The sequence below is a fragment of the Opisthocomus hoazin genome, chromosome 30 (genome assembly GCF_030867145.1).
Source record: "Opisthocomus hoazin isolate bOpiHoa1 chromosome 30, bOpiHoa1.hap1, whole genome shotgun sequence".
Classification (NCBI taxonomy): domain Eukaryota; kingdom Metazoa; phylum Chordata; class Aves; order Opisthocomiformes; family Opisthocomidae; genus Opisthocomus; species Opisthocomus hoazin.
In genome coordinates this window covers 2,810,228-2,835,554 of record NC_134443.1, presented here as the reverse complement: position 1 = coordinate 2,835,554, position 25,327 = coordinate 2,810,228, and the positions used below count along the sequence as shown (strand labels likewise).

Genomic DNA, 25,327 nt, shown 5'->3' with positions numbered 1-25,327 from the left:
CCGGACTACATTTCCCAGCATCCCCCGCGGCGCGGGGCGGAAGTTGCCGTCCCCGCCCGCCCGCACTCCGTTTCCCGGCATCCTCCGCGCTGCCGCCATTTCCCGGCGGCCCCCGCGGCGCCAAGATGGCGGCGGGGAGCGGCGGCCCGGCGGCGCGGGAGCTGTTCGCCGAGGGGCTGCTGCAGTTCCTGCGGCCGGCGGTGCGGCAGCTCGACGAGCACGTCCACGCCGTCAGGTCCGGGAACCGGGAGCGGGGACCGGGAGGAGGGAGGAGGGCCCGGGGCGGGGGAGGAGGGCCCGGGGCGCCTGAGGGGAGCGGCGGGCGCGGGGCTGAGGGGAGCAGCTACGGCGGCGGGAGCAGGGCTGAGAGACTGGTACGCCCGGGGGAGGAATTTTGGGGGGTGAAGGGCTTCAGGAGCACCCGGCGGGGGGGCTTAGGGGTGCCTGGGTGGGGAATTGAGGGGTTGGTGGCTGGGCTGGGGGGGGGCAGAGTCCCGGGGGCGCAGGCTCCTGGTCGGGCTGGGGTTGGGGCCGGGCTGGGGGGTTTTGTCGCGGCCATCGAGCCGTGTGTGTCCGTCCCCCCCTCGCAGGGAGAGCCAGGTGGAGCTGCGGGAGCACATCGACAGCCTGGCCACAGGTGAGATGCGGCGGGGGTCCCCTCGTGGGGGGGCGCGGCGGGGTTCGCCCCACGTCCCCCGGGGGTCCGTGGCTCCCTGGGCCCGCTCCCACCCCCCTGCCCTCTCCCCAGAGCTCTGCCGCATCAACGAGGATCAGAAAGTGGCACTGGACCTCGACCCCTACGTCAAGAAGCTGCTGAACGCCCGGCGCAGGGTGGTGCTGGTCAACAACATCCTGCAGAACGCCCAGGTCAGCGCGGGGACCCCAGGGCTTTGGGGGCCGCAGTGTTTGGGGGGGGGGGGGGGATCCAAGCTTTCTGCCCCTCCCCGAGTCCTGACGACTGCCGCTGCCCCGCGCAGGAGCGGCTGCGGAGGCTGAACCACAGCGTGGCCAAGGAGACCGTGCGGAGGAAGGCCATGCTGGAGGCGGCGGGCGGCTACCCCCAGGGCCTGCCCGGCAAGTGAGGCCGCGGCGGCAGCGCTGGGCCGGATCCCCCTTGCACCACGGCCGCGCCGACAGCACGGGGAGTGGGGCCGGAGCAGGAGCAGCACCGGTGACGGGCGCGATGCCGTAAGGACACGGACCGGAGCGGGCCGCTGGCACGGGGAGCAGGTATCCCCGTTTGTGGCAGCGCTCTGCTGAGCACCCACAGCGCGGGAGGGGTCCCAAGTCCTGCACAGTGAGGCCGCAGCTCTGCAGCTGAAGGAAGCGGGGAACCCCGAGTTGTGTTTCCAGGTTTGTAGGTGCCGTAATAAAAGCGACCGTGGGGTGTTTATGGGCCGGTGAAGCCGCGTGAGTCTGTAACGGTGCCTTGGCGCGGCCGCAGCCTTACGTTGGTGGGCCTTGGGGACTGCAGAACCAGGCAGCTGCTGCTGCCAGCGACAGGTTCAGCATCCTCAGGTGGGGTCTTTTAAGTTCTGGAAACCACCCTCCCGCTGTTCGGCTTCTTTCTAGCCCTTCTATAACATGCATCTTCTACCTAAAAAAGCAGGACGCGCTCAAAAGGAGGGGAACACTTTAATGTGCAACTTATAAAAACACACACAAGGGATGGGTCACGGCCGGTGGCTGCGGGCGCCGAGGACGGGCTCAGTCCTCTGCTGGGTTCTTCACGTCCTTCCGCCCGGCGGTGGGGAGTCTCGCTGCGGGGGGAGACGGGGGCTGCTGCAGGGGGAGCAGGCAGCCCGAGCCGCCCCCTCCCCTGCCCCGAGCTGCCTGCTCCAGGCAGCAGCACCGCCGGGCTTTACCTGGGCAAGTCACTCCTGCGTCTCCATGCTTTCCTCCTCCTCGCCTGCAGCAGGTTCTTCCTGATTCTCCTCTTCCTCTTCTCCTTCTTTCTTCTCTGGAGGCTTCTCGTAAGCCTTCTCGGAAGGCGTCACTATCACTCCGTCCCACGTGGACATTTCTGAAGCCAGGTCTGCAAAACCAGACGGGGGGGGTGACCCTCAGCAGCACGGACAAGCCCTGTCCCCAGGCCAGGCAGGGGTAGCGTGACCCCCTGTCCCCCCACCGCTGCGGGGTTTAGCAAGTTGCCTCTCCTTGGAGCCCTGAACTTTCTCCAGCAACGCAGAGAACCGGTCCCATTCCCCCACCGAGACGCTGACAGCCTGAGTGGAGGACGACCCACGCGTCGCACCGACCCCACTTACAGCTGGCGTCGCCCTCTTGGCCGAGGATTTTCCTGTAGCCTCCGTGAGAGAGAATTCGGACGAGCGTCTGCGCGGTGTAGCACACCATGTCCTGCCGGACAGGGAAGAGTTAGAGCGCGGCCGGGTGCCGGCCCCTTCCCCCGTGGCAGAGGAGGCAGCTCACCTGCTGCTCGAGGGTCATAACCGTGTGGACTCTGAAGTTGCCGCTCTCGCAGGGATCCGTGATGCCAACGGAGCCGGGGAGGAAGAGCCCCGCGGCCAGGATCTGCAGGCAGCGCCTACGGGACAAGATTTTGAGTTAGAAACTAGACAATTCTAGCACAGAAACGCAGCCAGAAAGTCTGCGATAAGCACATCTACGCGAGGAGTCTGCTTCGTCTCCAGTTCGGGTCCCATCAAGCCCCGAGATGCCGCCGGTTTTATTCAGAATGTTCAAAACCGAGACAGTAACAGGAATTTCTAGGGCTGAAGCAAATGGCGACAGACCTGTAGGCGATGTTGAGAGCCAGGGGCTGCCTGGTGGGGTTGTTCATCACGGCGTAGTGCCCCTGGGGAGGTGAGAAAGGGAAGAGGGAGGTGGGATGAGAGCACAAGAATCCGGGAGCTACCCGTTGGCTGCGGCACGCCTGGCACGGCATCAGCGTTCCGCCTCATGCGCTCACCAGCAGGTCCAGAATCCAGGGCGTGAGGGGCTCGAAGCCAGGGAATCGAATTCTCAGGTCTTTCAGCAGGCGGATTAAGACCTTCACCCTGGAGAAGACAGCAAGAGGAGGGTTCGTGAGGCGTCGCGCGCCTTCCCGCTGCAGGAGTGGCTCTCCTTGCTTTCCCCCTGTTCTGTGAAAGATTATTTTGACCCGGGCTCCGAGCGGCGGCTCCCGTTTGAGGCCAAACTCACGTGGACTGTGAGGCGTTCTCCTCGAACCAGCGAGCATGCCTGATGGCAGCCAGGGCGCTCTGCAGCACTTTGATGTCCACTGAAAGAAGCAGCAGAAACGCCCGTTTTTTCAACCAAAAGGTGAGCCGGTGCAGGCCAGGGGAGGCAGCTGGCTCCCCTCCACCCCGGCGAAGGTTCATGTGCAGGGCAGAGCAAGCTGAGCCCTTACGGTGTAGTTCAGGGTCCAGCTTGCGGAGATTGGGCGGCACCGTGGTGATGAGGATCTTCACCGTTGCGTCGGCCGAGCTGATCTCAAAGCCGGTCTCGTTGGTCAGCATGGTCAGGACTGGGGAGAAAGAACAAGAATTCCTCACGGAGGGGCTGCAAGACCTTACTGGGAACGCGAGACAGACCACGGAGCTCGGCAGCGGTGCTGCGGCACCCGGCCGGGCACCGACCCCTTCAGCCGAAGCTCAAGCTGCCTCGCAGCAGCCTGTGTCCGCAACAACCCCATCTGACCCGGGAGAGCGTCCCACCTTCGCTGGGGTCCTGCGCCCTCAGGCTTTCCACGACTTTGTTTCCCAAGGCTGCCACAGCTTCCACTGGGGAGAAGAAGCAGAGGAGGGGGTCGGAGCGGGGCCAAGCGCCACGGTGCAGTCAGCAGCCGCGCAGCTGATACTCACGGGTGGGTAAGATTTTCAGAATCACCACCAGATCAGCCACGTTGTGCCCCGTCGTCATGGTGCCCTTCTTGTAGGAGCCCACCTGGCGAACCTCCTCGATTTGCTGTTTGAAGGAGCAAAGCAAAAATCAGTGGATTTAACACGCGTGCGACGTTTCTGGGCGTCAGCACAACTCTTTAGTCCACTTTGAGCCAGGTTTGGTCACTAGAATGCCAGCATCCCTCATGCCGAAGCATCTGCCCCCATCGCTTTTTCCCCCCCCAGGCTCACCACTTTTGGACTCACCACTTCAAACGTTCCTGGTGCTACAATTAAATTGTCGATCACGTTGTTTATTTTGGTCACCAGCGAAAGAATGGAAGCCTGAAAAGGGATTGGAGAGGGATGGTGTTACCAGTCGGTTGTCCGGTATGACCTGAAATAATCTGATCTTGCACAGCGTAACGCAGACGGCCCCGATGCAGGATATACAATAAACAGATTTAAAAATCACTGTCCAAGAAAGGCCACCCATATTTCTACTGCAATGCTTATTTCAGAGAGAAGTAATTAATGTTAAGGCCAGTAATGGCTACTGCTAGCTGTGCTCTCTGAAGGACAGTCTGGCATTGCGTTCTCTAACGCTGCAGTTAACATTCAGCTGAAGAATTTAAGGTCATTTTCGCTACAAAACCTGTTCGGCAGCAGTCGGGGCAAGATCCTGGTTTCTCTTCAGCAAGGCTTCACTGAACGCAGTCTCATCGGCGGCAGGCTTTACGCGGGGGAAAGCCATTTCGCACTGAAACGGGATCAGATATCAGACTGCAATGCCCGAGAGAAGGATTTTGGCTCAACCCACATCAGCAAAATTTACTCCGGGTGGTTTTTCTTTCATTCTCCAGTGCTTGTTTCCTTTGCGTTTCCCCATCGTGCTTTTATTTCACCTTCAGGTTATCCTAAGGGAGGGAGCGCAGCTGCCTACTGCCTGTACGCTCTCACCGCGCTCCGGCAGGAAAAGAGATCCGGCTCTTCGGAAATGGCAGAGAAGCCACCAGCGCGCAGCTACAAGGGGTGAGACAGGGCGGATCTCATTAACAGGTCTGCCGAGAGGGTTTCTCCGGGCTGTTTTACAGTCCTTTAAGAGTAACACCCTCTGTCTGCAGATGGCTGGAGCTTTGCAGTTGCTGCGACGGGACTCGCAGCCACAGGGCCTGGGAAGGCAAGAGCAAGTGAATTTGTTTGCCTTGGAATTCACATGTCTGTAACACGCAGCTGCTCAGCAGAAGCAGGAGGAAATTATTTTCTCCTATAAAAGCTGGGAAACATGCATTGCTGTTGGTCCTTGTGAGGACCCACATGGCAAAGGAGCCCGGAGGAAGGAGGACAGGGGAGGGACCACTGTCGAAGCAACCCCCGAGGCTTGTGTTGGAGAGCTGACAGGACTGGGGGTCCGGGCGAGTGGGGTGCCTCAAAAAGCAGGAAAACCTCGATCAAGGCATTTATTTGTTGTGATTATTACTCAACTGCATCCCGTGTGACCCAAGTACTCCGAACGGAGACAGTAAGAAGATCTATTTCGGGTTAGTTACTGAACCAACAGCATTTTCAGTGAACTCCTTTACTCCAGCTACGCTAAAAGAAGTCAAACCATCAAAGTCAGCACAGAGGGTTTTTAAGATGCTTCTTTAAACAAGGAAAAGTCCCGCAGCTGTTGCCTGCAAACAGCTCCGTAGGAGAGGGTTACTCACGACATAGAAATCAAAGGGGATGTGCGGCACAAAGGGCCGGAACCTAAAGGGGGAAAGAAAAAAACAACTTTATTCTCCGTAGGGATGTCCGCCCGCTCGCCGCAGTGTTTGTCGCCGCCGAACACCCCCCCACCCATCACCACACGTGGAGATTTGTTCCCGAGAAGCGAGAAAGGCCCTACAGAAATAGGAAAGATTTCTTCATAATCCCCCCTGACGCTAACTACCCCCCGCCCCGGTGCCAGCGGGCAGTGGCCGTCACACCTAGGGCTTCCCCGCCACGCCGAGACCCGGCCCGCAGAGGCCAGCACCCCCCTCCCCGGCCTATGCCTCACCGCTCTCCTGCGCTACGCTGCAAGCTGGAGCCCCGCTCCCTGCGCCCCGGCGGCTCGCCCCGGGGGGCGGCCGAGCCCACCCCCTAGGCCTGACAGGCTGGAGGAGCCACCCTCGCTAAAGCAGAAACCAACTCGCCCACTGCCAGGGCCTCCCCTGGAACCAAAGCGTCCGCCACGGCCTCTGCCTCGATCGCCCCTGCGGAAGAGAGAAGGGAAACGGTGTGAGGGGAGCGGGGAGAGATGGCGGGGGGCTTTGCTGATCCCGGCCCGGGGGATCCCGGCACCCCCTCAGGGATCCCGGCCCGGCCCGGGGGATCCCGGCCTCCCCCCCTCAGGGATCCCGGCCCGACCCGGGGGATCCCGGCCTCCCCCCCTCAGGGATCCCGGCCCGGCCCGGGGGATCCCGGCCTCCCCCCCTCAGGGATCCCGGCCCGGCCCGGGGGATCCCGGCCTCCCCTCCTTAGGGATCCAGGCCCGCGCCCTCCCCGAGGGGCCCCCCAGGCGTCGGCCTCGCCCCAGGGATGCCCGGGCGTCCCCTCCCGCCCTCCCCGGGGACGGGGACGGGGACCAGGACCAGGACCAGGACCGGGCCCTCACTCACCTCATGGTTCCGCCGCTCCGAACAATGAACACCGCCGCTGTGGAGACCCCGCCGGCTCTGCGCTCCCCCAGAACCCCGCAACAATCTGTCCGCTCATTGGTTCCCGCCAGCCGCGAGTCTGCCCACTGGTCGCATTTCGCTGCGTGCCATTGGCTTAGACAACCATCAATCCAAGGCGGAGGAGGGGGTGGGAGGGATGAAAGCGGCCAGTCGCGGCGCAAGGCCGTGCGCGCGCACCGGGCGGCGGGCGGCCGCTGGAGGGGGCACGGAGTTCATGAATGGAGGAGGTGGCACGGAGTTCATGAATGGAGCTGTAGGCGTGCGTGGCGCGCATGCGCACAGGTGAATAGGTATGTACAGTGCCGATACAATGTTTCTACAGACAGCAGAGTGGCGCAGCGGAAGCGTGCTGGGCCCATAACCCAGAGGTCGATGGATCGAAACCATCCTCTGCTAGTTACAATTTTTTAGACCTTTTCCCACTGGTGTTTTTTTCCCCTTCATTAGCACCTTAATTAATCACATTAATTTTTGCCGCGGCCTCTGGCCCTAACGCGCCTCCCTGCCAAGACTGGCTGGGTGGAGCCCTTGGTGTGTCGGAGCGTCTCAGGCCAGCCAGGGTCACGCGTGTCCCCCAGCGCTGAGCCTGTCCCTAGAAGCCTCTCACCTCTCCTGGCTTAACCTCTCCCCCCGTTCCCCCACGCCTCCCGTGACCGCGACACGGAGCTCCCACGGAAGGAGGGGGAGTGGGAGAGGTGCCCGAGCCCCCCACGAACCCCCACCCCGGGGCGAGCACCCCGCCGGGACGGAGTCTGCGAGTGCGCGTTGTTCCCTACCCACTCATGAGTTTGTCAGGGCTCAGCTCACCCCATGGGTGGTCATGTCGTGGGTGGGTGCAGCGGCAGAACATGGGTGGTTGGGGTCCCCGTGGTGCGGCAGGAGACGCCGTACGGCCGTACCACGTGTCCCCCCGCGCCACGGGGACCCCAACCACCCATCACCAGTATCCCCCCCACCCACACCACAACCCACGAGTGGGGATTTCCCCACCCACCACCGGGCGGCCCCATCGTCCCTCGGCTTCTTCCGTGGGGGGTCGGGAAGGAAGGAGTTAAGCTCGGCGTGGATGATAACGGCCCTTTGTGTCACGGGAGGGAGGGGTGGGGGGAAAGGAAGGGCTTCGGAGTGGGGGGGGAGGAAAGCCACTCAACGCCACTCAACGCCACTCTCCGTGGGCGATGCTGGCGGTGCTGGCCGTGCTCTGCGGCGCGGTGACGGCGGCGGCGGCGGGACCGACGGCGCTGACTCTCGCCGTGGTCTTACCCGAACGCAACCTCACCTACCCGTGGGCTTGGCCACGAGTGGGGCCGGCGGTTCGTTTGGCCGTCGCCGCCGTCAACGCCCGTCGCGATTTATTACCGGGTTTTCATCTCCGGTGGGTTTTCGGGAGCAGCGAGGATCGACACGGCGTTTGTTCGGAAATGGCCGCACCGTTGGCCGCCGTCGACCTCCGGCTCGCTCATCACCCCGCCGCTTTTTTGGGACCCGGTTGTGTTTACACGGCAGCGCCGGTCGCCCGCTTCACCAGCCACTGGCGGCTGCCACTGGTGACGGCGGGCGCCGAAGCCCACGGCTTCGACGACAAGCAGGAGCAATTCGGTTTGACCACCCGCGCCGGTCCCAGCCACCGCAAACTGGGCGAACTGGGCGTGCAGCTGCACCGTCATTTCAACTGGACCCGGCGGGCTTTACTGGTTTACTGGGACGAGAAGGTGGACGACCGGCCGTACTTCTTCGCCGCCGAGGGGCTGTACGTCCAGCTGCCCACCCTGCGCAACCTCACCGTCATGGACATCGTCTTCCGCGACAGCGGCAACTTCTCCTTCATCATCCAGGAGATCAAGCAGAAGGGACGCGGTGAGTGCCGGGGGGACACGCACCGGCGACGGCGGGGGGACGGCCGTGCAGAGGGGACGGGGTGGCGGGGGGTGCCAGTGCCGGGCACGGCTCTACACGGCCGGGCACGGGTGCTCACGGCAGCACACGGGCGTGTGCAGCCATGCCCAGGTGAGCACATGCGTGTGCAATTCTACACGAGTGTGCGGCTGTGCATGGCTCTGCCCCACTGTACGCGGCTCTACCCGAGGGAGCGTGGGCGTGCATGGCTCCGCACGGCTCCACACGGGTGTGCACGGGTGTGCGGGGCAGGACACAGCTCCACACGGGTGTGCACGGGTGTGCGGGGCAGGACACGGCTCCACACGGGTGTGCACGGGTGTGTGGGGCAGGACACGGCTCCACACGGGTGTGCACGGGTGTGTGGGGCAGGACACGGCTCCACACGGGTGTGCACGGGTGTGCGGGGCAGGACACGGCTCCACACGGGTGTGCATGGGTGTGCGGGGCAGGACACGGCTCCACACGGGTGTGCACGGGTGTGCGGGGCAGGACACGGCTCCACACGGGTGTGCACAAGCATTTGGGGTAGCACATGGGGGAACACGGGTGTGCACGGGTGTGCAGGGCAGCACACGGGAGAACACGGCTGTGCACAGCTCTGCACAGCCGGACACGGGCATGCCGTGTGACCGCACACGCGTGTGCTGCCCCAGCACCGCACCCTGACCCCCCCGGACTCCCACCCTGCGTCGTGCCCCTCCATGAGCTGCTGAGCACGGCCGCCCACCCCGCTCCCCTCCGTCTCGGTGACCCAAGCTGGCTCCATCCCCGTCCCCGTCCCCGTCCCCGTCCCTGCCAGCGGCTCCGCTCGGAGCCATCGCGGGTGGCACCCGGGAGCGGGTGCCGGCGGGGCTGGCACTGGGTGGGTGGCATCCGGCCGTCCCCGGCCTCGCCATCTTGCCGCGTGCCCTCGGCGGGTGCTGTTTCGGGGCACCACGGTGCTGGTGGGCGGCAGAGCCGTGCCCCGTGCCAGGCGGCACCCCGGGGTCTCGCCAGCACCGCGACCCGGTGCCGACGGGACGGTGGCGGTGGGGCAGACGGCACCGGGGTGGCCACGCCGCCCAGAATCAATCTCTGCCGGCGATCTGGGCCGCGGGGAGGAGGAAACGGAGCTGGGAAAACAGGAAACCTCTGCCCGGCGCCCGCGGCCAAGGGCAGAGGCTGGCAGGGCACGGGGGGGGGCAGGCAGCGGGGTTCGGGACCCCCCGCTCCCCGGCACCCCGCTCGGCAGCACGACCCAGCGCCCACCCCCTCCCGCATCACGCCTTAACCGGGGCCCCCCCGGGACGCTGGGTCTTGGGGTCCCTCGGGGAGCGGGGCGTCTCGGGGTGCCACGAGCCGTCTCGCCCCGCGCAGTCGTCTACGTCTGCTGCGCCCCGGAGACGCTGCGGGAGCTGATGCTGCAGGCGGGGCGCGAGGGGCTGACCCGCGGCGACTACGCCTTCTTCTACATCGACATCTTCGGCGCCAGCCTGCAGGGCAGCCGCTTCCCCGAGCCCCAGCGGCCCTGGAAGCGGGGGGACCAGCACGACGCCAGCGCCCGGCAAGCCTTCGAGGTGAGCACGGGGCTCCGCACGGCACCCACCGAGGACGCGTGGGCACGGGCACCCACCCATGTGTCGATGTCCACAGGCACCCACCCACGTGGGCATGGGCATGAGCACCCACCCACGTGTCGATGGTCATGGCACCCAACCATGTGTGCACACCCTTGGGCACCCACCCATGTGTTGATATCCATGGGCACCAACCCACGTGGGCATGCCCTTGGGCACCCCCAGATGTTCACGGGCACCCACCCACGTGTATGTATGCATGGGCACCCACTCATGTGGGCATGGGCATGAGCACCCACCCACGTGTCGATGGTCATGGCACCCACCCACATGTGTATGTCCTTGGGCACCCACCCATGTGTTGATGTCCACGGGCACCAACCCACGTGGGCATGTCCTTGGGCACCCCCAGATGTCCATAGGCACCCACCCACGTGTATGTATGCATGGGCACCCACTCATGTGGGCATGGGCATGAGCACCCACCCACGTGTCGATGGTCATGGCACCCACCCACATGTGTATGTCCTTGGGCACCCACCCATGTGTTGATGTCCACGGGCACCAACCCACGTGGGCATGTCCTTGGGCACCCCCAGATGTCCATGGGCACCCACCCACGTGTATGTATGCATGGGCACCCACTCATGTGGGCATGGGCATGAGCACCCACCCACGTGTCGATGGTCATGGCACCCACCCACATGTGCATGTCCTTGGGCACCCACCCATGTGTTGATGTCCACGGGCACCTACCCATGTGAGCATGTCCTTGGGCACCCCCAGATGTCCATGGGCACCCACCCACGTGTATGTATGCATGGGCACCCACCCACGTGTCGATGGTCATGGCACCCACCCACATGTGCATGTCCTTGGGCACCCACCCATGTGTTGATGTCCACGGGCACCTACCCATGTGAGCATGTCCTTGGGCACCCCCAGATGTTCATGGGCACCCACCCATGTGTACGTATCCATGGGCACCCACCCATGTGGGTACGTCCTTGTCCACCCACCCACGTGTTGAGGTCCATGGGCACCCACCCACATGTGCACAGGCATGGACACCCACCACCGTGTGCAAGTCCATGGGCACCCACCCATGTGTGCATGTCCTTGGCCACCCACCCATGCGTTGATGTCCACGGTCACCTACCCATGTGTGCACATCCTTAGGCACCCCTAGATGTGCATGGGCACCCACCCACACATCGATGGCCATGGACACACACCCATGGCACGTTCTTGTCCACACACCCACCTGTCGAGGTCCATGGGCACCCACCCGCATGTGCATGTTCATGAGCACCCACCACACGCGCACAGGCGTGGGCACCCACCCATGCGTCGATGGCCATGGGCATCCACCCACGTGTGTATGACCTTGGGCACCCACTCACGTGTTGATGTCCATGGGCATCCCCCCATGTGCCCACCCCGGCATGGGGAGCGGGGCCACGGCGGGTGCCGGGGCTGGCGGAGGAGCCCCCGTCTGCCCCTGCTCGCTCCCCGCTGCTGGCAGCCACCGCGGAGGAAGGAGACGAGATTAACGGCCCCGGGTCGCAGCTCCGGCGCTGCCTGGAGCCGAGGGCCCTGCAGCCCCTGCCCGCGAGCCCCGGCCCCCAGGGGAGCGGGCAGGGTCCCCAGCCCCGGTGGGGTCCCACCGACCCTGCTGCCAGCCGCTCTCCTTCATCCCAGGCCGTCACCATCATCACCTACAAGGAGCCTGAGAACCCTGAGTACCGGCCCTTCCTGGCACGGCTGAAGGAGGAGGCACTCGCCCACTTCAACTTCTCCATGAAGGATGGCTTGGTGGGACACGGGGGGATGGAGCTGGGAAAACTGGGGGGCACGGGGGGAGCTGGGGCTGCCGAGGGATGTGGGATGGAGCTGGGGACATGGGATGGAGCTGGGGACAAGGGATGGAGCTGGAGCTGCTGAGGGACAGGGGATGGAGCTGGGGAGAATGGGACATGGGATGGAGCTGGAGCTGCTGAGGGACAGGGGATGGAGTTGGAGCTGCTGAGGGACAAGGGGGCAGAGCTGGGGACAAGGGGACGTGGGATGGGGCTGGAGCTGCTGAGGGACATGGGATGGAGCTGGGGACAAGAGATGGAGATGGAGCTGCTGAGGGACATGGGATGGGGCTGGAGCTGCTGAGGGACAGGGGATGGAGTTGGAGCTGCTGAGGGACAAGGGACAGAGCTGGGGACGAGGGGACGTGGGATGGGGCTGGAGCTGCTGAGGGACATGGGATGGAGCTGGGGACAAGAGATGGATGGAGATGGAGCTGCTGAGGGACATGGGATGGGGCTGGAGCTGCTGGGGGTCAGGGCATGAAGCTGAGAACAAAGGAACAAGGGGGGACGGGATGGAGCCAGGGACACAGGACTGAGCGGAGGCTGCTGGGGACGAGGGGACAGACACTCCTGGGGGTGCCCCATCCCCGAGCCACCTCCGCACCCCCAGATGAACTTCATCGCGGCCGCCTTCCACGACGGGGTGCTGCTCTACGCCCAGGCGGTCAACGAGACGCTGGAGCGGGGCGGCTCCATCGCCAACGCCTCCGCCATCACCCGCCAGATGTGGAACCGCACCTTCTACGGTGAGCCCCGTCCCCGTCCCAGCTGGGTGCTGCCTGCCAGGCGCCCACCTGCCCCACTCCCAGGATGACACTTTGGGATCAGAGCCCCCACCCGTGGGCTGGGGTCTCCAGTGCCCTCCCTCAGCCCCTCACCCTCTGTCCCCAGGCGTCACCGGCTTCCTGAAGATCGACGAGAACGGGGACCGGGAGAGCGACTACTCCCTGTGGGACATGGACCCCGTGCGGGGGGACTTCCAGGTGAGCCCCGGCGCAGGGGCAGCCGGTCCCGTGGGGCGGCCGGGGGCCTCCTCCCACCCATTTCTCGCCCCCCCCCCCCCCCCCCCCCCCCCCAAGATCGTGGCCAACTACAACGGCACCACCAAGAAGATCCAGATGGTGCCGGGGCGCGAGATCCATTGGCCGGGGAACACGGTCCCCTCCGACGTCCCGCCCTGCGGCTTCGACAACAGCAACCCCCTGTGCCGCAAAGGTGAGCGGTGTCGGGGGGGGGGGACACAAAACACGAGACCCCCACCCCGGGCACCCGCCAGCCCCTCACCGCCCTCCTCTCGCTGCGCAGCCAGCCTGTCCATCCTGGAGGTCCTGTCCCTCGTGGTCAGCCTGATCCTCCTGGCCATCACCGTCATCTCCTTCTTCATCTACAGGTAGGGGGGTCGGGGAGGGGGACCCCGAGGCTGCGCCGCTGTCCCTGGAGGTGGCGAGGCCGGAGGGGGGGGGGCACACACACATGGGGGGTCTCGCCCTGCCCTCCCGGCGCAGGAAGCTGCAGCTGGAGAAGGAGCTGGCGGCTGAGCTGTGGCGGGTCCGCTGGGAGGACGTGCAGATGAGCAGCTTGGAGAAACACCTCCGGACCGCCGGCAGCAAGCTCACCCTCTCCCTGGTGAGCACCCGTCCCGTCCCCAGCTCTGCCCCGGGGACGGGGACCGGGTACCGGGCTCACCCCACGTCCCTTCCCGCAGAGGGGCTCCAACTACGGCTCGCTGATGACCATGGAGGGGCAGTTCCAGGTCTACGCCAAGACGGCGTATTACAAGGTATGAGGATGCAGGAGCAGCGATGGGAACCCACCACCCCACCAGGCACCCACCACCCCACCGCGCCCCCATCACCCCACCAGGCACCCATCACCCCATGTCTCCCCAGGGCAACCTCGTGGCCGTGAAGCACCTCAACCGTAAGCGCATCGAGCTGACGCGCAAGGTCTTGTTTGAGCTGAAGCACGTAGGTGGACCCCGGCTCAGCGTGGTGGGAGGGGGATGCCCAGCCCAGTGTCCCCTGGGTAGGGTGGGACGTGGCGTGAGCCTGGTCCCACACCCTGCCCCACCGTAGATGCGGGATGTCCAAAACGAGCATCTGACCCGCTTCATCGGTGCCTGCACCGACTCCCCGAACATCTGCATCCTGACCGAGTACTGCCCGCGCGGGAGCCTCCAGGTACCGGCCAGGTCCCGGCGCCCCAGCAGCCATCCAGGGCTGGGACCTCTCCCTCCAGCGCCCATCACCCAGCGTCGGGGCTGCCCAGAGCCCGGGGTGGGAGGGAGATGACCACCACCGGCAGATGGATGCGATCCCCCATCCTGGGACCACCCGTGGTGGGGGGACAGCAACGTGGCTCTGATGTCCCCAGGACATCCTGGAGAACGAGAGCATCACACTGGACTGGATGTTCCGCTATTCCCTCACCCATGACATCGTTAAGGTAACGAGTTGGTTCCCACGGGGCACCCAGTTCCCGTCAGGGTCCCTCATTCCCATGGAGGAGGGGACAACAAGGTCTGACCGCTCTCTGCCCTGCCAGGGGATGCAGTTCCTGCACAACGGGGTGATCATCTCCCACGGGAACCTGAAGTCCTCCAACTGCGTGGTGGACAGCCGCTTCGTGCTGAAGATCACAGACTACGGGCTGGAGAGCTTCCGCGTGGCCTCCGACGCCGAGGACTCCCACGCGCTCTTCGCCAGTGAGCGCCCAGCCCGTCCTCAGCCCCCAACCCTGGGAGCAGCCCCAGCCTGGGGTCCCTGTCCAACCTGAGCCCCCTCCCTGGTGCCACAGAGAAGCTGTGGACGGCGCCCGAGCTGCTGCGGATGGAGTCGCCGCCAGCCCGCGGCACGCAGAAGGGCGACGTTTACAGCTTCGGCATCATCCTGCAAGAGATCGCCCTGCGCAACGGCGTCTTCTATGTGGAGGGGCTGGACCTGAGCCCCAAAGGTGAGCAGGAGAGCTGGGGAGATGGTGCCAGGGACCAACTGGTGGGTGCTTGGACCAGCTGATGGGTTGTTGGCCTCATTAATGGGTGCTTGGACCTGCTGATGGGTTGTTGGACCAGCTGATGGGTTGTTGGCCTCATTAATGGGTGCTTGGACCTGCTGATGGGTTGTTGGACCAGCTGATGGGTTGTTGGCCTTGTTGATGGGTGCTTGGACCTGCTGATGGGTTGTTGGCCTCACTTGATGGGTGCTTGGACATGCTGTGATGGGTGCTTAGCCCTGCCTTTGCATGGTTTGGACCAGCTGATGGGTGTTTGGACCAGCTGATGGGTGGTTGGACCTGCTGATGGGTGCTTGGACCCGCTGACGGGCGCTTGGCTCCGCAGAGATCATCGAGCGGGTGAAGAGCGGGGAGCGCCCCAGCTTCCGCCCTTCAGCCAACGTGGGGTGCCACATGGAGGAGCTGGGCCAGCTGATGCAGCACTGCTGGGCCGAGGACGTCCTGGAGCGCCCCGACTTCAACCAGATCAAGGTCCAGCTCCGCAAGTTCAACAGGTACCTCTGCCTCCCCCAGTCCCGTGGGTGATGGGTGACCCCGAAACGGGTCCCCAGGTGGGTGCTCACCCCTTGCCCGCAGGGAGAGCAGCAGCAACATCCTGGACAACCTGCTGCTGCGCATGGAGCAGTACGCCAACAACCTGGAGGAGCTGGTGGAGGAGCGAACCCAAGCCTACCTGGAGGAGAAACGCAAGGCCGAGGCTCTCCTCTACCAGATCCTGCCCCAGTGAGCACCGGGGAGGCCCCCACCCTCTGTGCACCCCCCCACTGCTGGGGACCCCAGGGCACCACTCTGGCATCCCCTGCCCGCCCTGACCTGGGGTCCCCCATGGATGCCCTGCATGGCTGGGGGTGCTTGGAGGTGCTGGGGACACCAAAGACCCCCCATGTGGCTTGGGGCTGGGGGTGCCTGGAGGGGCTGGGGACCCCCTGGGGACCCCAAGGATCCCCACATGGCTTGGGGCTGGGGGTGCCTGGAGGGGCTGGGGACCCCCTGGGGACCCCAAGGACCCCCACGTGGCTTGGGGCTGGGGGTGCCTGGAGGGGCTGGGGACCCCCTGGGGACCCCAAGGACCCCCACGTGGCTTGGGGCTGGGGATGCTTGGAGGAACTGGGGGACCCCCCAAGACTGCTGCATGGCTTAGGGTGCTTAAAGGGACCGGGGACCGCAAGGACCCCCCTGACGTTGTTCGGGGCTGGGGGTGCTTGGAGGGCTGGAGACCCCAAGGACCCCCTGCTATAGCTCTTTGGGGCTTGGGGTACCTAAAGGGACCAAGGATGACCCTGGACCCCCAGCATGGCTCAGGGCTGGGGACGCCGTGCCCCTGGGGAGGGGTTGGGGGGGCTGTGCCCCCCCCTCATACCCCCCCCTCAGCTCGGTGGCGGAGCAGCTGAAGCGAGGGGAGACGGTGCAGGCGGAGGCCTTCGACAGCGTCACCATCTACTTCAGCGACATCGTGGGGTTCACGGCGCTGTCGGCCGAGAGCACCCCCATGCAGGTGGTGACGCTGCTCAACGACCTCTACACCTGCTTCGACGCCATCATCGACAACTTCGACGTCTACAAGGTGAGGACACGCGCGCACACGCGTGAACACGCGCGCACCGCGGGTCACGGCAGCCATCCCAGAGCCGGCGTCGCACCCACGGCGCGTCCCCGCCGCCGGCGTCCCACCCACCCACCCAGGTGGAGACGATCGGGGACGCCTACATGGTGGTGTCGGGGCTGCCGGTGCGCAACGGGAAGCTGCACGCCCGCGAGGTTGCCCGCATGGCGCTGGCGCTGCTGGACGCCGTCCGCTCCTTCCGCATCCGCCACCGGCCGCAGCAGCAGCTCAAGCTGCGCATCGGCATCCACACCGGTCAGCGGGGACGGGGACGGGGCACCCGTACGGGTCGGCGGGGTGGGGACAGGGACGGGGACATGGCACCCATACAGGTTGGTAGGGACAGGGACAGGGACGTGGCACCCCGTGGGTCAGTGGGCATGCGTCAGGGACATGGCAGCCCATGGTTTAGCAGGGATGGAGACCTGGCACCCATAGAGGTCAGTGGGGACAGGGATGGGGACATGGCACCCACGTGGGTCGGTGTGGATGGGGACAGGGACATGGCGTCAACATGGGTTAGCAAGGATGAGGATGGGGACCTGGCACCCATGTGGGTCAATGGGGATGGGGAGATGGCACCTACATGGGTCAGCAGGGATGGGGACGGAGACTTGGAACCCCTACAGACCAGTGGGGACAGGGATGGGGACATGGCACCCATGTGGGCCAGCAGGGATGGGGACAGGGGACATGCCTCCACACGGGTTAACAGGGATGGGGATGGGGACATGGCACCCATGTGGGTCAATGGGGATGGGGAGATGGCACCTACATGGGTCAGGAGGGACATGGATGGAGACCTGGCACCCCTACAGACCACTGGGGACAGGGATGGGGACTTGGCACCCATGTGGGTCAGTGGGGACAGAGACATGGCACCCACATGGGTTACCAGGGATGGGGACATGGCACCCCGTTGGATCAGCGGGGCTGGGGACAGGGACATCGCACCCCGTGGGTTAGCAGGGATGGGGACAGGAACATGGCATCCACAGGGGATGGGGATGGGGACATGGCACCCATAGAGGTCAGTGGGGACAGGGACGGGGACATGGCGCCCGCGTGGGTCAGTGGGGATGGGGACATGGCACCCACATGAGCTCATGGGTCGGGGGGACATGGCACCCCACGGGTCTGTGGGGCGGGGGGACACGGCACCCACAGGGACCAGCAGGGATGGGTGGACAGGACACCCAGCCCTCCCAGGGACCGGGGAGGGGACACCGGCACCTGGTGGGACAGCAGGGCTGGGTTGGGACCCAGGTCTGCCGGGAAGGTGGGGGGGGACTCACTGGGGGTCCCACAGGACCCGTCTGCGCCGGCGTCGTGGGTCTCAAAATGCCCCGGTACTGCCTCTTCGGGGACACGGTGAACACGGCCTCGCGCATGGAGTCCAACGGGGAAGGTGAGGGGCCGGGCACCCATGGGTGCTGACAGGGACGGGCACCCATGGGTGCTGACGGGGCTGCCCCCCCCTAGCCCTGAAGATCCACATCTCGGAGGTGACCAAGGCCGTGCTGGAGGAGTTCGGCTGCTTCGAGCTGGAGCTGCGGGGTGACGTGGAGATGAAGGTGCGCCCCGGCCCCCCAACGGCCCCAGACCCCCCCCCCCCGATGGCTGCCCCGGGGGGGGTCCCGGCTCTGCATCCTCGTCCTGCAGCCCCACTGGGGCAGTGGGCCCCCCCTGCACCCCAACCCTTCAGGCAATGCCCCCCCTGTACCCCAAACCCCCTGGGGCAATGGGCCCCCCCTGCACCCCAACCCTTCAGGCAATGCCCCCCCTGTACCCCAAACCCCCTGGGGCAATGGGCCCCCCCTGCACCCCAACCCTTCAGGCAGTGGATCCCCCCTGCACCCCAAGCCCCCTGGGGCAACTTGCCCCTCCTGCACCCCAGCTGCTGGGGCAATGGGCTCCCCCTGCACCCCAAACCCCCTGGGGCAACGGACCCCCTCCTGCACTTCAAGCCCTGGAGCAATGGACCCCCCCCCCCGCACCCCGACCCTTGGGGCAGTCACCCCCCCCCCCAATCCCTTGGGCAATGGCCCCCCCCCGCATCCGAAAGCCCCTGGGGCAATGGGCCCCCCCTGCATCCCAACCCTTTGGGCAATGGGTTCCCCCCTGCACCCCGACCCTTCAGGCAGTGCCCCCCCCTGCACCCCAAACCCCCTGGGGCAATGGGCCCCCCCTGCACCTCAACCCCCGGGGCACCAGGCCCCCCGGCAGCCCACCCCCCTCTCTCCGCAGGGCAAGGGCAAGGTGCGGACGTACTGGTTGCTGGGGGAGCGCGGGAGCAGCACCCGGGGCTGACACCCCCCCACCCAACCCCCCCGCAGCACCCGGGACCCTGCACCTCCCAGAGCCCCCCCGGACCGGGGGGGGGGCTGGGCGCGATCCCCAAGCTGAACCCCGACTGCTCCCGGGGGGGGGGGGACCCTGGCCCCGAGCACCCCCCGTGGCCCGATCCGGGGAGCAGCGGGGCCCGGGGGGGGGAGGGGGGCCGGGGACACCCCCAGACCCCAGGTGGGGGGGGGGGGTCACGAGAGCTCTAATTTTTATAATAAAGCTGGTGTGGACACATTCGCCGCGGGTCTCAATGGGGTCCCCCTGCGCCCCCCCCCCCCCCCGCACCCCACAGCGGGTGGCCTCGTGCACCCCGGTCCCACGGAGCATTGGGTGGTCCCGGGGGGCGGGAGGGGGGGGCTGTGGGGCGTCTCCCCGAGCAGCACCCCGACAGCGGCGCAAGCCCCCTGCAAGGGCTCCGGGGGGGCTTTGCAAGGGGGGCACCCCTGGGGGGTCTTATGGGGGGGGGCTCTGCGGGGCCGGGGGAGCCAGGACGGGGCGGCTGTGAGGGGCAGGGGGCTGGGGGGGGTCCCGAGGGCACGGGACTGGGGGGGCTGCCCAAGGGGGAGGCTTGAGGGGGGGGGGGGGGGTCCCGAAGTTCCCGAAGGGGGGTCCGGGAGACTCCTGCGTGCCCGGTCGTGCCCGCCCAGGGCGGGGTCCGGGGGGTCCCGGCCGTGCCCGTCCCGGGGCGGTCCCGGAGGGGTCCCGGCCGTGCCCGTCCCGGGGGGGTCCCGGAGGGGTCCCGAGGCTCCCGGCGGGTCCCGAGGCTCCCGGGGGGTCCCGGCCGCACGCGTCGGCCCCGGGAGCGGGAGGGCGGAGCGTCCTCCCAGGGCAGGCCCCGCCCCCGCCGCTCCATTGGCCGAGCAGCTCGTGGTGGCCTCGCTCCCCCCCGGCCGGCTAGTCGCGCTGTCACTCCGAGCCGTATCGCTACTGCCATTGGCCAGCGGACGGGAGGGGCGGCAGCTTCCGGCCGTCCTGCGCTTCCTCTTCCCCCCGGGCCCTGCCGTCCCTCTCCCAGTGACTTCCGGTCGGCGGCGCTGGGCGGGGGGTGCGGAGCTGCCGCTCCCCTCCCCCCGGCACCGAGACCCCCCCCCGCCGCCCGGCCGAACCCCCCCCGCCCCGGCGGCAGCCGCCGCGCCCGGCCCGCCCCGCGGGACCTGTCACCCCCCCCCACGCCGCGGAGGGCCCCCTCCCCACCCGGGACCCCGCTTCCCGCACCGGGGGCCTCTCCCGGGGGCTTCCCCCCCCCCATCCCCCCGCAGGCCTCCTCTGGCACGGCCGGCGGGGACCCGCGGCCCTTCCCCGCAGCCCCCCCGGGATCCCTCCGCACCCCCCGCCCGCCCTCCAGCGCCCTCCCCGAGGGCCCCCCCGTGGCACGGCCCCTCCGGCCCGGCGCAGGCCGCAGGCCCTAGGCCTGCCCTAGTCGAAGAGCAGCCCTTCCACCCCCCCGTACTCCCCCCCGGGCCGGGGTGAGGCCCCTGAGGAGCAGCCGGGGGTCCCCCCGTCCCCTCCACCCCATCGCTTCCCATTGCAGGAGCGGAGGAGAGGGGGTGCTCCCGAGGGGGGGGGGGGTGTCCGCTAAACACCCCCTCCCCATCCCCCCAGGAGGAGGAGCTGGGTGGGGGGGATCGCCAGGCAAGAAGGGGGAGCTCCTGTCAGGCCAAGCCCCCCGGGTAGGGGCTGCTCTCCCCCCCTCTCCCTTCCCCCCCCCTCCCCCCCGGCCATGGAGATGCAGAAGGGGAAGGGGGGAGCAGCAGGAGGAGGAGGAGGGAAGTTGCTGGTTTCCACTCTTCTGGATGCCAAGGATGAGTTGGAGGAGGTAGGTGCCTGGGGCTCAGGGTAGGGGGGTTCCGGGGGAGTAGGGGTCTCAGCCCCCGCGGGGTGCGGGCAGAGCAGCGCCCGCTGCTCCCCTTGCCCGTCCCTGTGCGAGGAGGGGGCTCGCTCGCAGCAGAAACCCCCTCCCAGCCGGGGTCTGCCTGGCGATGGTTTCGGAGCGGGGTTCCGAAGCTTCCCTCGTGCCCAGGACCACTGGGACTCATCTTCCCGGCGTCTGGGAGACTTCCTGACCTGCGTTGGCCAGGCCCCGAGTCACGCAGCGCTGTCCTGCTTCCCACCGAGCTCTTCCACCTGCGCTGGGGAAAGGGAGCTGGTTCCTTTACAGATGGGGAAGGTTTGGGGTCTCCCCAGGACGACTGGGATCTGTTCCTGGTGCGGAAGAGCCGGTGGCGCGGGGGCCCGGGCGAGGCGGACGCATCGCTCAGGCCCTGGTTTACCCCGGGCTCGCAGGGGCAGCTCGGCCATCGCACGGGGGTCTTCCTAAATCGGGGAACCCAGCTTTGACCCCGGACGCGGGGCCGGCTTCGCTGGTGCCGCGCGAGCGGCGACGCTCTCGTGAGCTGCTGGACTTGTGGGAGCGACTGGTTATTTATTGCGTGATGGAAACGAGCGTATTTGGGGCTCGTGAAACAGTGCAGGCGAGGAGGGGGGGGAAAAAATCATGTTGGATTTCCATTGTGGGAGAAAAACAGGGTGGTAACTGGAATAGCTGGGTCTCAAGGTCTGGAAGCTGTCCTTTGCCATTTGGAGCGTATTTATATTCCTTCAAAGCACTCGTCGGTCCCCGTGTGTGTTTTGGGTCCTGTCCAGGTCTGGACAGAACGTTCCCAGCTTCGGGCCCGTGCCGCTCTGCGAGCCCGCCATGGCCGGGAGCTGCAGTTGGGCTTGGAAATGGGCTCCAGGCCGCCGAAGCGGATCTGCTGGGCGCCGGGTCGCTCTCACCCGCATCTTCCCCCGAGAGCGTCGGATCCGGGAAGGAGCTGCCGCGAGTCAGTGAGCGCGGTGGAGCTCGGGTTTGGTGATGGTGACACATCCAGGCAACCGCGGGTCCCAGAAGGAGAAGACTTTCTGGAGCCAAGCCTTCCTCCCGTCCCTCCTGAGCCCCTGGAACGCAGCGCTTTCGGCTGAAAGCCCAGGCAGCTGGGAGAAGCTGGTTGGGCGGCAGTTACGCTCCTGAGCGCTGATGGATGGACTGACACAAGTTTTGTGTTTCTTGGTTAAAGACTCCAGCAAACAGGAACCGGAGCGTACGTAGGAAAACCCACGCGTGATCGATGCGCGTCGAGTTTCCGCAGCAAAGAGGCTGCCGTGTTTAGGGAGAAACCTCCTCCAGTCTCTCCCATCGGCAGTCGTCGGAGCTGCTGGTGGCAGTGAGTTGAACACGTCTGTTTTGGGGAGGAAGAGGTGGTCGGAAGGACTAGAGCGCGTAAAAATACATCTCGTGCCAGGTGTTAACACAAGGAAACCATCGTCTCGATCCGCTGGGGGTTTTGGTGGAGGCAGCGGAGCTTTTTATGGGAATGTGAACCATTAAACTTGCTCAAAGGTAGAAACGCCGTTTGCCGACAGCCCGTGTGCCCGACAGTGCGGGTGCGTCGCCCGCTCGTCCCGGGAAGGGAATCCAAACCCCGATCCTGCAAGTCCGTCGGCAGGTCTCGGCTCGAAGACGGCGTCTGACGCCGAGCTTCCTTGCAGGGCTCTTCTGGTGGGTCCTTGGCTGCATTATCTGCCAGCAGGTTGTCTCATTTCTCTCTGGGAATTTTCACACTCTGTTTTCCAGCCACAGGATCTCGTCCTCCCTTTCAAATAATTCACCTGCTTTGGATTTGGGATTTTCATGGGTTTTGCCCCATTGCGCTTCCGTAACGCCGGAGCTTGGCCGGGAGCAGAGCCGGTTTCACCAAGGCGTTACCTCTGCGTTACTGACCGGTGCGTCTGCTTTCATGGTGACCTCTTTCTCAATAGCTTCTTCACTGCAGCCCCTTTGAGGAGTCGCTAATCAGTTCCATTATCGGTGGGATGCATTTGCATTTTAATCAAGAAGGGACTGTGTAGAAATAACCTTCTTGTAACCTGCTTATTGCCTGCCTTAGGCTGTGTTTGCCGCTTTTCCCTGGTGCAGAGGGGTCACTGCTCCGTTAGCTGTAGGCTCCAGGGAAACTCCAGGCAAGCGAGACCTCGTTTGCTGGCTGCCGGTGACCCTCGAGTCGCTGCCGTGGTCGAAATGATCCAGCCGGCTCCGCAGCTCTGGCGTGGAAGCGGTGGCACCGGCAAAGGAGGCAGGGCACGTCGCCTTCGCGTGGCACCACGGCTGCTGATGGAGGAGTTTAGTGGAGAAGAAGGTCTCACCGTGCGCGTCGTAGCGCGAGAGCCAGACCTCGGCGTGTGAGGAGCCCTGCAGTTGAGCGTGTGGTGAGTCTGTGAGGCCACGCAGCCCTTCTGTCACCGTCCCCGAGACGGCACCGCGAGGTGGGGAGGGGATGGGCCCGGAGCCACGCAGCTCTGCTCACGCTATCCCCGCACCGCAGGCAGCCATCGGCTGACAGCGTCGCCCAGCCCGCCGGACAGGAGAAACCGTTTCTGCTTCGTGCCTGACGTGAAAATGGGGCAACTCTGAATTCTCTCGAGTGGAAGCCTTTGCCATTTGCTTCTCCAGTATTTTCATGCCTGCGCTCTTATATCTTACCCGTTCTGACTTTGTGGCTCTTCCCATCACTTCATCCCTCGGGGTGCTTGCGTGCAAACATCTGCTCCTGCCCTTCGTTCTCGGCCAGAAGTTGCTCAGATGTGAAGTGATGAGAACAGAAGGTTTCCAGGCTGCTGCCCCGCAGCCCGGGGTTCCCACACGCCCGGGAGCGGTGGGTCTCGCGCTGTGGAGCTGCTGGGTGACGGGCTCCGGCTTCCCTGCGCTGGGGGCCGGGGACACCTCATCACCTCGGGGTGCGGCTCCGCTCTCGGAGCAAGGATTGACAACCCTGCCTCAAATTCAGCCTTTGCACGGCTGCGTCCTGGCCTCGTATCGAAGTGACGTCAGTATTGGTATCGCTGGATAATCACACATTTACTTTTTGGCTCTTCGAGCAGTGACAGCAGTGTTTGAAACCCAAACCTGTGAATAAATGAGCATTGGTGAAGCGGTAGCTTCTCCGGCTGGCGGGAGGTTCGGAGCCTTGACGCGAGCCAGGAACGGCTGTGGCGTCGCTGGCCGTTTGTCTGTCTGTTCGGGTGTTTGGGTGGGGGGCAGAGCAGCCTCGGCTGTGTCTGGTGTCGGCGAGGACGCGTACCTGTTCTCCTCCCCCTCTGCTCTGCCCTGGGGAGGCCCCATCTGCAGTGCTGGGTCCAGTGCTGGGCTCCCCAGTTCAAGAAAGATGAGGAGCTACTGGAGAGAGTCCAGCGCAGGGCTGCGAGGATGAGGAGGGGACTGGAGCATCTCTGCTGCGAGGAGAGGCTGAGGGAGCTGGGCTTGTTCAGCCTGGAGAAAAGAAGGCTGAGAGGGGACCTAATAAATGCTTACAAATATCTGCAGGGTGGGTGTCAGGAGGATGGGGCCAAACTCTTTCCAGTGGTGCCCAGCGACAGGACAAGGGGCAACGGGCACAAACTGGAGCAGAGGAAGCTCCAGCTGAAGATGAGGAAGAACTTCTTCCCTCCGAGGGTGACGGAGCCCTGGCCCAGGCTGCCCAGGGAGGCTGTGGAGTCTCCTTCTCTGGAGATATTCCAGCCCCGCCTGGACAAGGTCCTCTACAACCTACTGTAGGTGACCCTGCTTGGGCAGGGGGTTGGACTAGATGACCCACAGAGGGCCCTGCCAACCCCGACCATTCTGTGATTCTGTGATTCCAAGCTTGTGATGTTTGGCTTTTCTCTGTTTCAGAGGCTGGAGAGGTGCGTGGGCATCGTGACGTCGCTAACCAACGGGCTGTCGGAGAGAGAAGCTAACGATGCCCTCAATGCCCACGTAAGTGTCATCTCCTTCAGAGACAAGAAATCCTGCCTGGATGGAAGAATTCGTGGTCCGTTGTACCCGCGCGGGTCTTTGTCTGAGGGAGCGGGTGTGCAAGCTGGGAGCAAGGCACAAAGACCGGGACGATACGAAGAGGCTGGGGAGCGGAGCCCGCTGTGCGCTCGCTGCTCTCAGCCTATCGAGGATTCTCGGAGCTATTACAGTGAAAAGACAAAGCAGCCTCGTGGCTTTAATCCTGGTTTAATCCCCTTTTTGGAAGCTGACCCGCAGTGTGGTTTCTTGCTGAAATCTGGCTGGGTGCGCTCCCGGCGCGTGCGTGCTGTGCACAGGAGCACCCGCGCAGGAGTCCGGCACCGGGCGTCTGCTGCTGGTGTTTGCGTTTCTCCTGTATTTTTGTACTCCTGTGCTGCTCAGATCAGCTTCTTCCTGGCCTCCAAACAGCCAGAGCACTGGAAAGGGCAGGTTCAGCCTTTCTATTGAGGGATGGAGCATTTATTTCTAACTCTGCAGACTCTGAAAATGCTTGCCAGCAAGCTGCAGATGTTACCGTATAAGGAAAACCGCTGTGTGAGATGTTAATGGGTTCTCGGGCGTGTTGGTTGTGTTTTTTCCTCCCCAGAACACCTTGGGCTGTCGGGCTCAGTGGTACAGAGTTGCCTTCCCTTAACGGGAAAAGGTCGGCGACCCGGGCTGGGTTTCAGGGCT

The 25,327-nt window shown here is 65.2% G+C and overlaps 4 protein-coding genes and 1 non-coding gene across 9 annotated transcripts in view; 4 read left to right on the top strand and 1 right to left on the bottom strand.

The window, feature by feature from the left end:
- The first annotated feature begins 104 nt into the window (after window positions 1-104).
- SNAPIN (SNAP associated protein) lies at window positions 105-1,633 on the top strand. Its single transcript, XM_075444990.1, has 4 exons — window positions 105-235; window positions 591-637; window positions 749-867; window positions 978-1,633. The coding sequence occupies exons 1-4, from the start codon at window positions 126-128 to the stop codon at window positions 1,080-1,082; spliced, it is 381 nt and encodes a 126-aa protein (XP_075301105.1). The 5' UTR covers window positions 105-125; the 3' UTR covers window positions 1,083-1,633.
- Window positions 1,617-6,570, bottom strand: ILF2 (interleukin enhancer binding factor 2). Of its 4 annotated transcripts, none has more exons than XM_075444986.1 (15): window positions 6,488-6,570; window positions 6,023-6,082; window positions 5,552-5,594; window positions 4,498-4,602; window positions 4,110-4,187; window positions 3,825-3,927; window positions 3,678-3,743; window positions 3,371-3,487; window positions 3,163-3,241; window positions 2,930-3,017; window positions 2,754-2,815; window positions 2,431-2,545; window positions 2,268-2,358; window positions 1,866-2,035; window positions 1,617-1,760 (listed from the first exon to the last, which is right to left on the bottom strand). In XM_075444986.1, the coding sequence occupies exons 1-14, from the start codon at window positions 6,490-6,492 to the stop codon at window positions 1,875-1,877; spliced, it is 1,173 nt and encodes a 390-aa protein (XP_075301101.1). In that variant the 5' UTR covers window positions 6,493-6,570; the 3' UTR covers window positions 1,617-1,760; window positions 1,866-1,874. The 4 variants fall into 4 exon arrangements, with proteins under 4 accessions (XP_075301101.1, XP_075301102.1, XP_075301104.1 ...); XM_075444987.1 differs by having other exon boundaries at window positions 5,552-5,596; window positions 6,043-6,082; XM_075444989.1 differs by lacking the exon at window positions 6,488-6,570 and having other exon boundaries at window positions 5,552-5,595; window positions 6,041-6,079.
- Window positions 6,571-6,871: 301 nt separating this feature from the next.
- On the top strand, window positions 6,872-6,943 carry TRNAM-CAU (transfer RNA methionine (anticodon CAU)). Its single transcript has one exon. It is a non-coding gene; the product is annotated as a tRNA-Met (tRNA).
- Window positions 6,944-7,698: 755 nt separating this feature from the next.
- NPR1 (natriuretic peptide receptor 1) lies at window positions 7,699-19,051 on the top strand. Of its 2 annotated transcripts, none has more exons than XM_075444985.1 (21): window positions 7,699-8,404; window positions 9,803-10,002; window positions 11,704-11,817; window positions 12,475-12,610; window positions 12,756-12,847; window positions 12,944-13,079; window positions 13,170-13,254; window positions 13,370-13,490; window positions 13,570-13,644; window positions 13,754-13,831; window positions 13,940-14,044; window positions 14,238-14,309; window positions 14,409-14,568; window positions 14,661-14,816; window positions 15,202-15,370; window positions 15,453-15,599; window positions 16,323-16,440; window positions 16,560-16,734; window positions 17,789-17,887; window positions 17,962-18,053; window positions 18,727-19,051. In XM_075444985.1, the coding sequence occupies exons 1-21, from the start codon at window positions 7,726-7,728 to the stop codon at window positions 18,787-18,789; spliced, it is 3,072 nt and encodes a 1,023-aa protein (XP_075301100.1). In that variant the 5' UTR covers window positions 7,699-7,725; the 3' UTR covers window positions 18,790-19,051. The 2 variants fall into 2 exon arrangements, with proteins under 2 accessions (XP_075301100.1, XP_075301099.1); XM_075444984.1 differs by having other exon boundaries at window positions 16,248-16,440.
- Window positions 19,052-20,044: 993 nt separating this feature from the next.
- INTS3 (integrator complex subunit 3) overlaps window positions 20,045-25,327 on the top strand; it is a 41,790-nt gene continuing 36,507 nt past the window's right edge. The window contains exons 1-2 of the mRNA XM_075445331.1: window positions 20,045-20,641; window positions 24,533-24,616. Coding sequence (XP_075301446.1) covers window positions 20,546-20,641; window positions 24,533-24,616 — 180 coding nt within the window. The 5' untranslated portion in view covers window positions 20,045-20,545. The remainder of the gene's footprint in view (window positions 20,642-24,532; window positions 24,617-25,327) is intronic.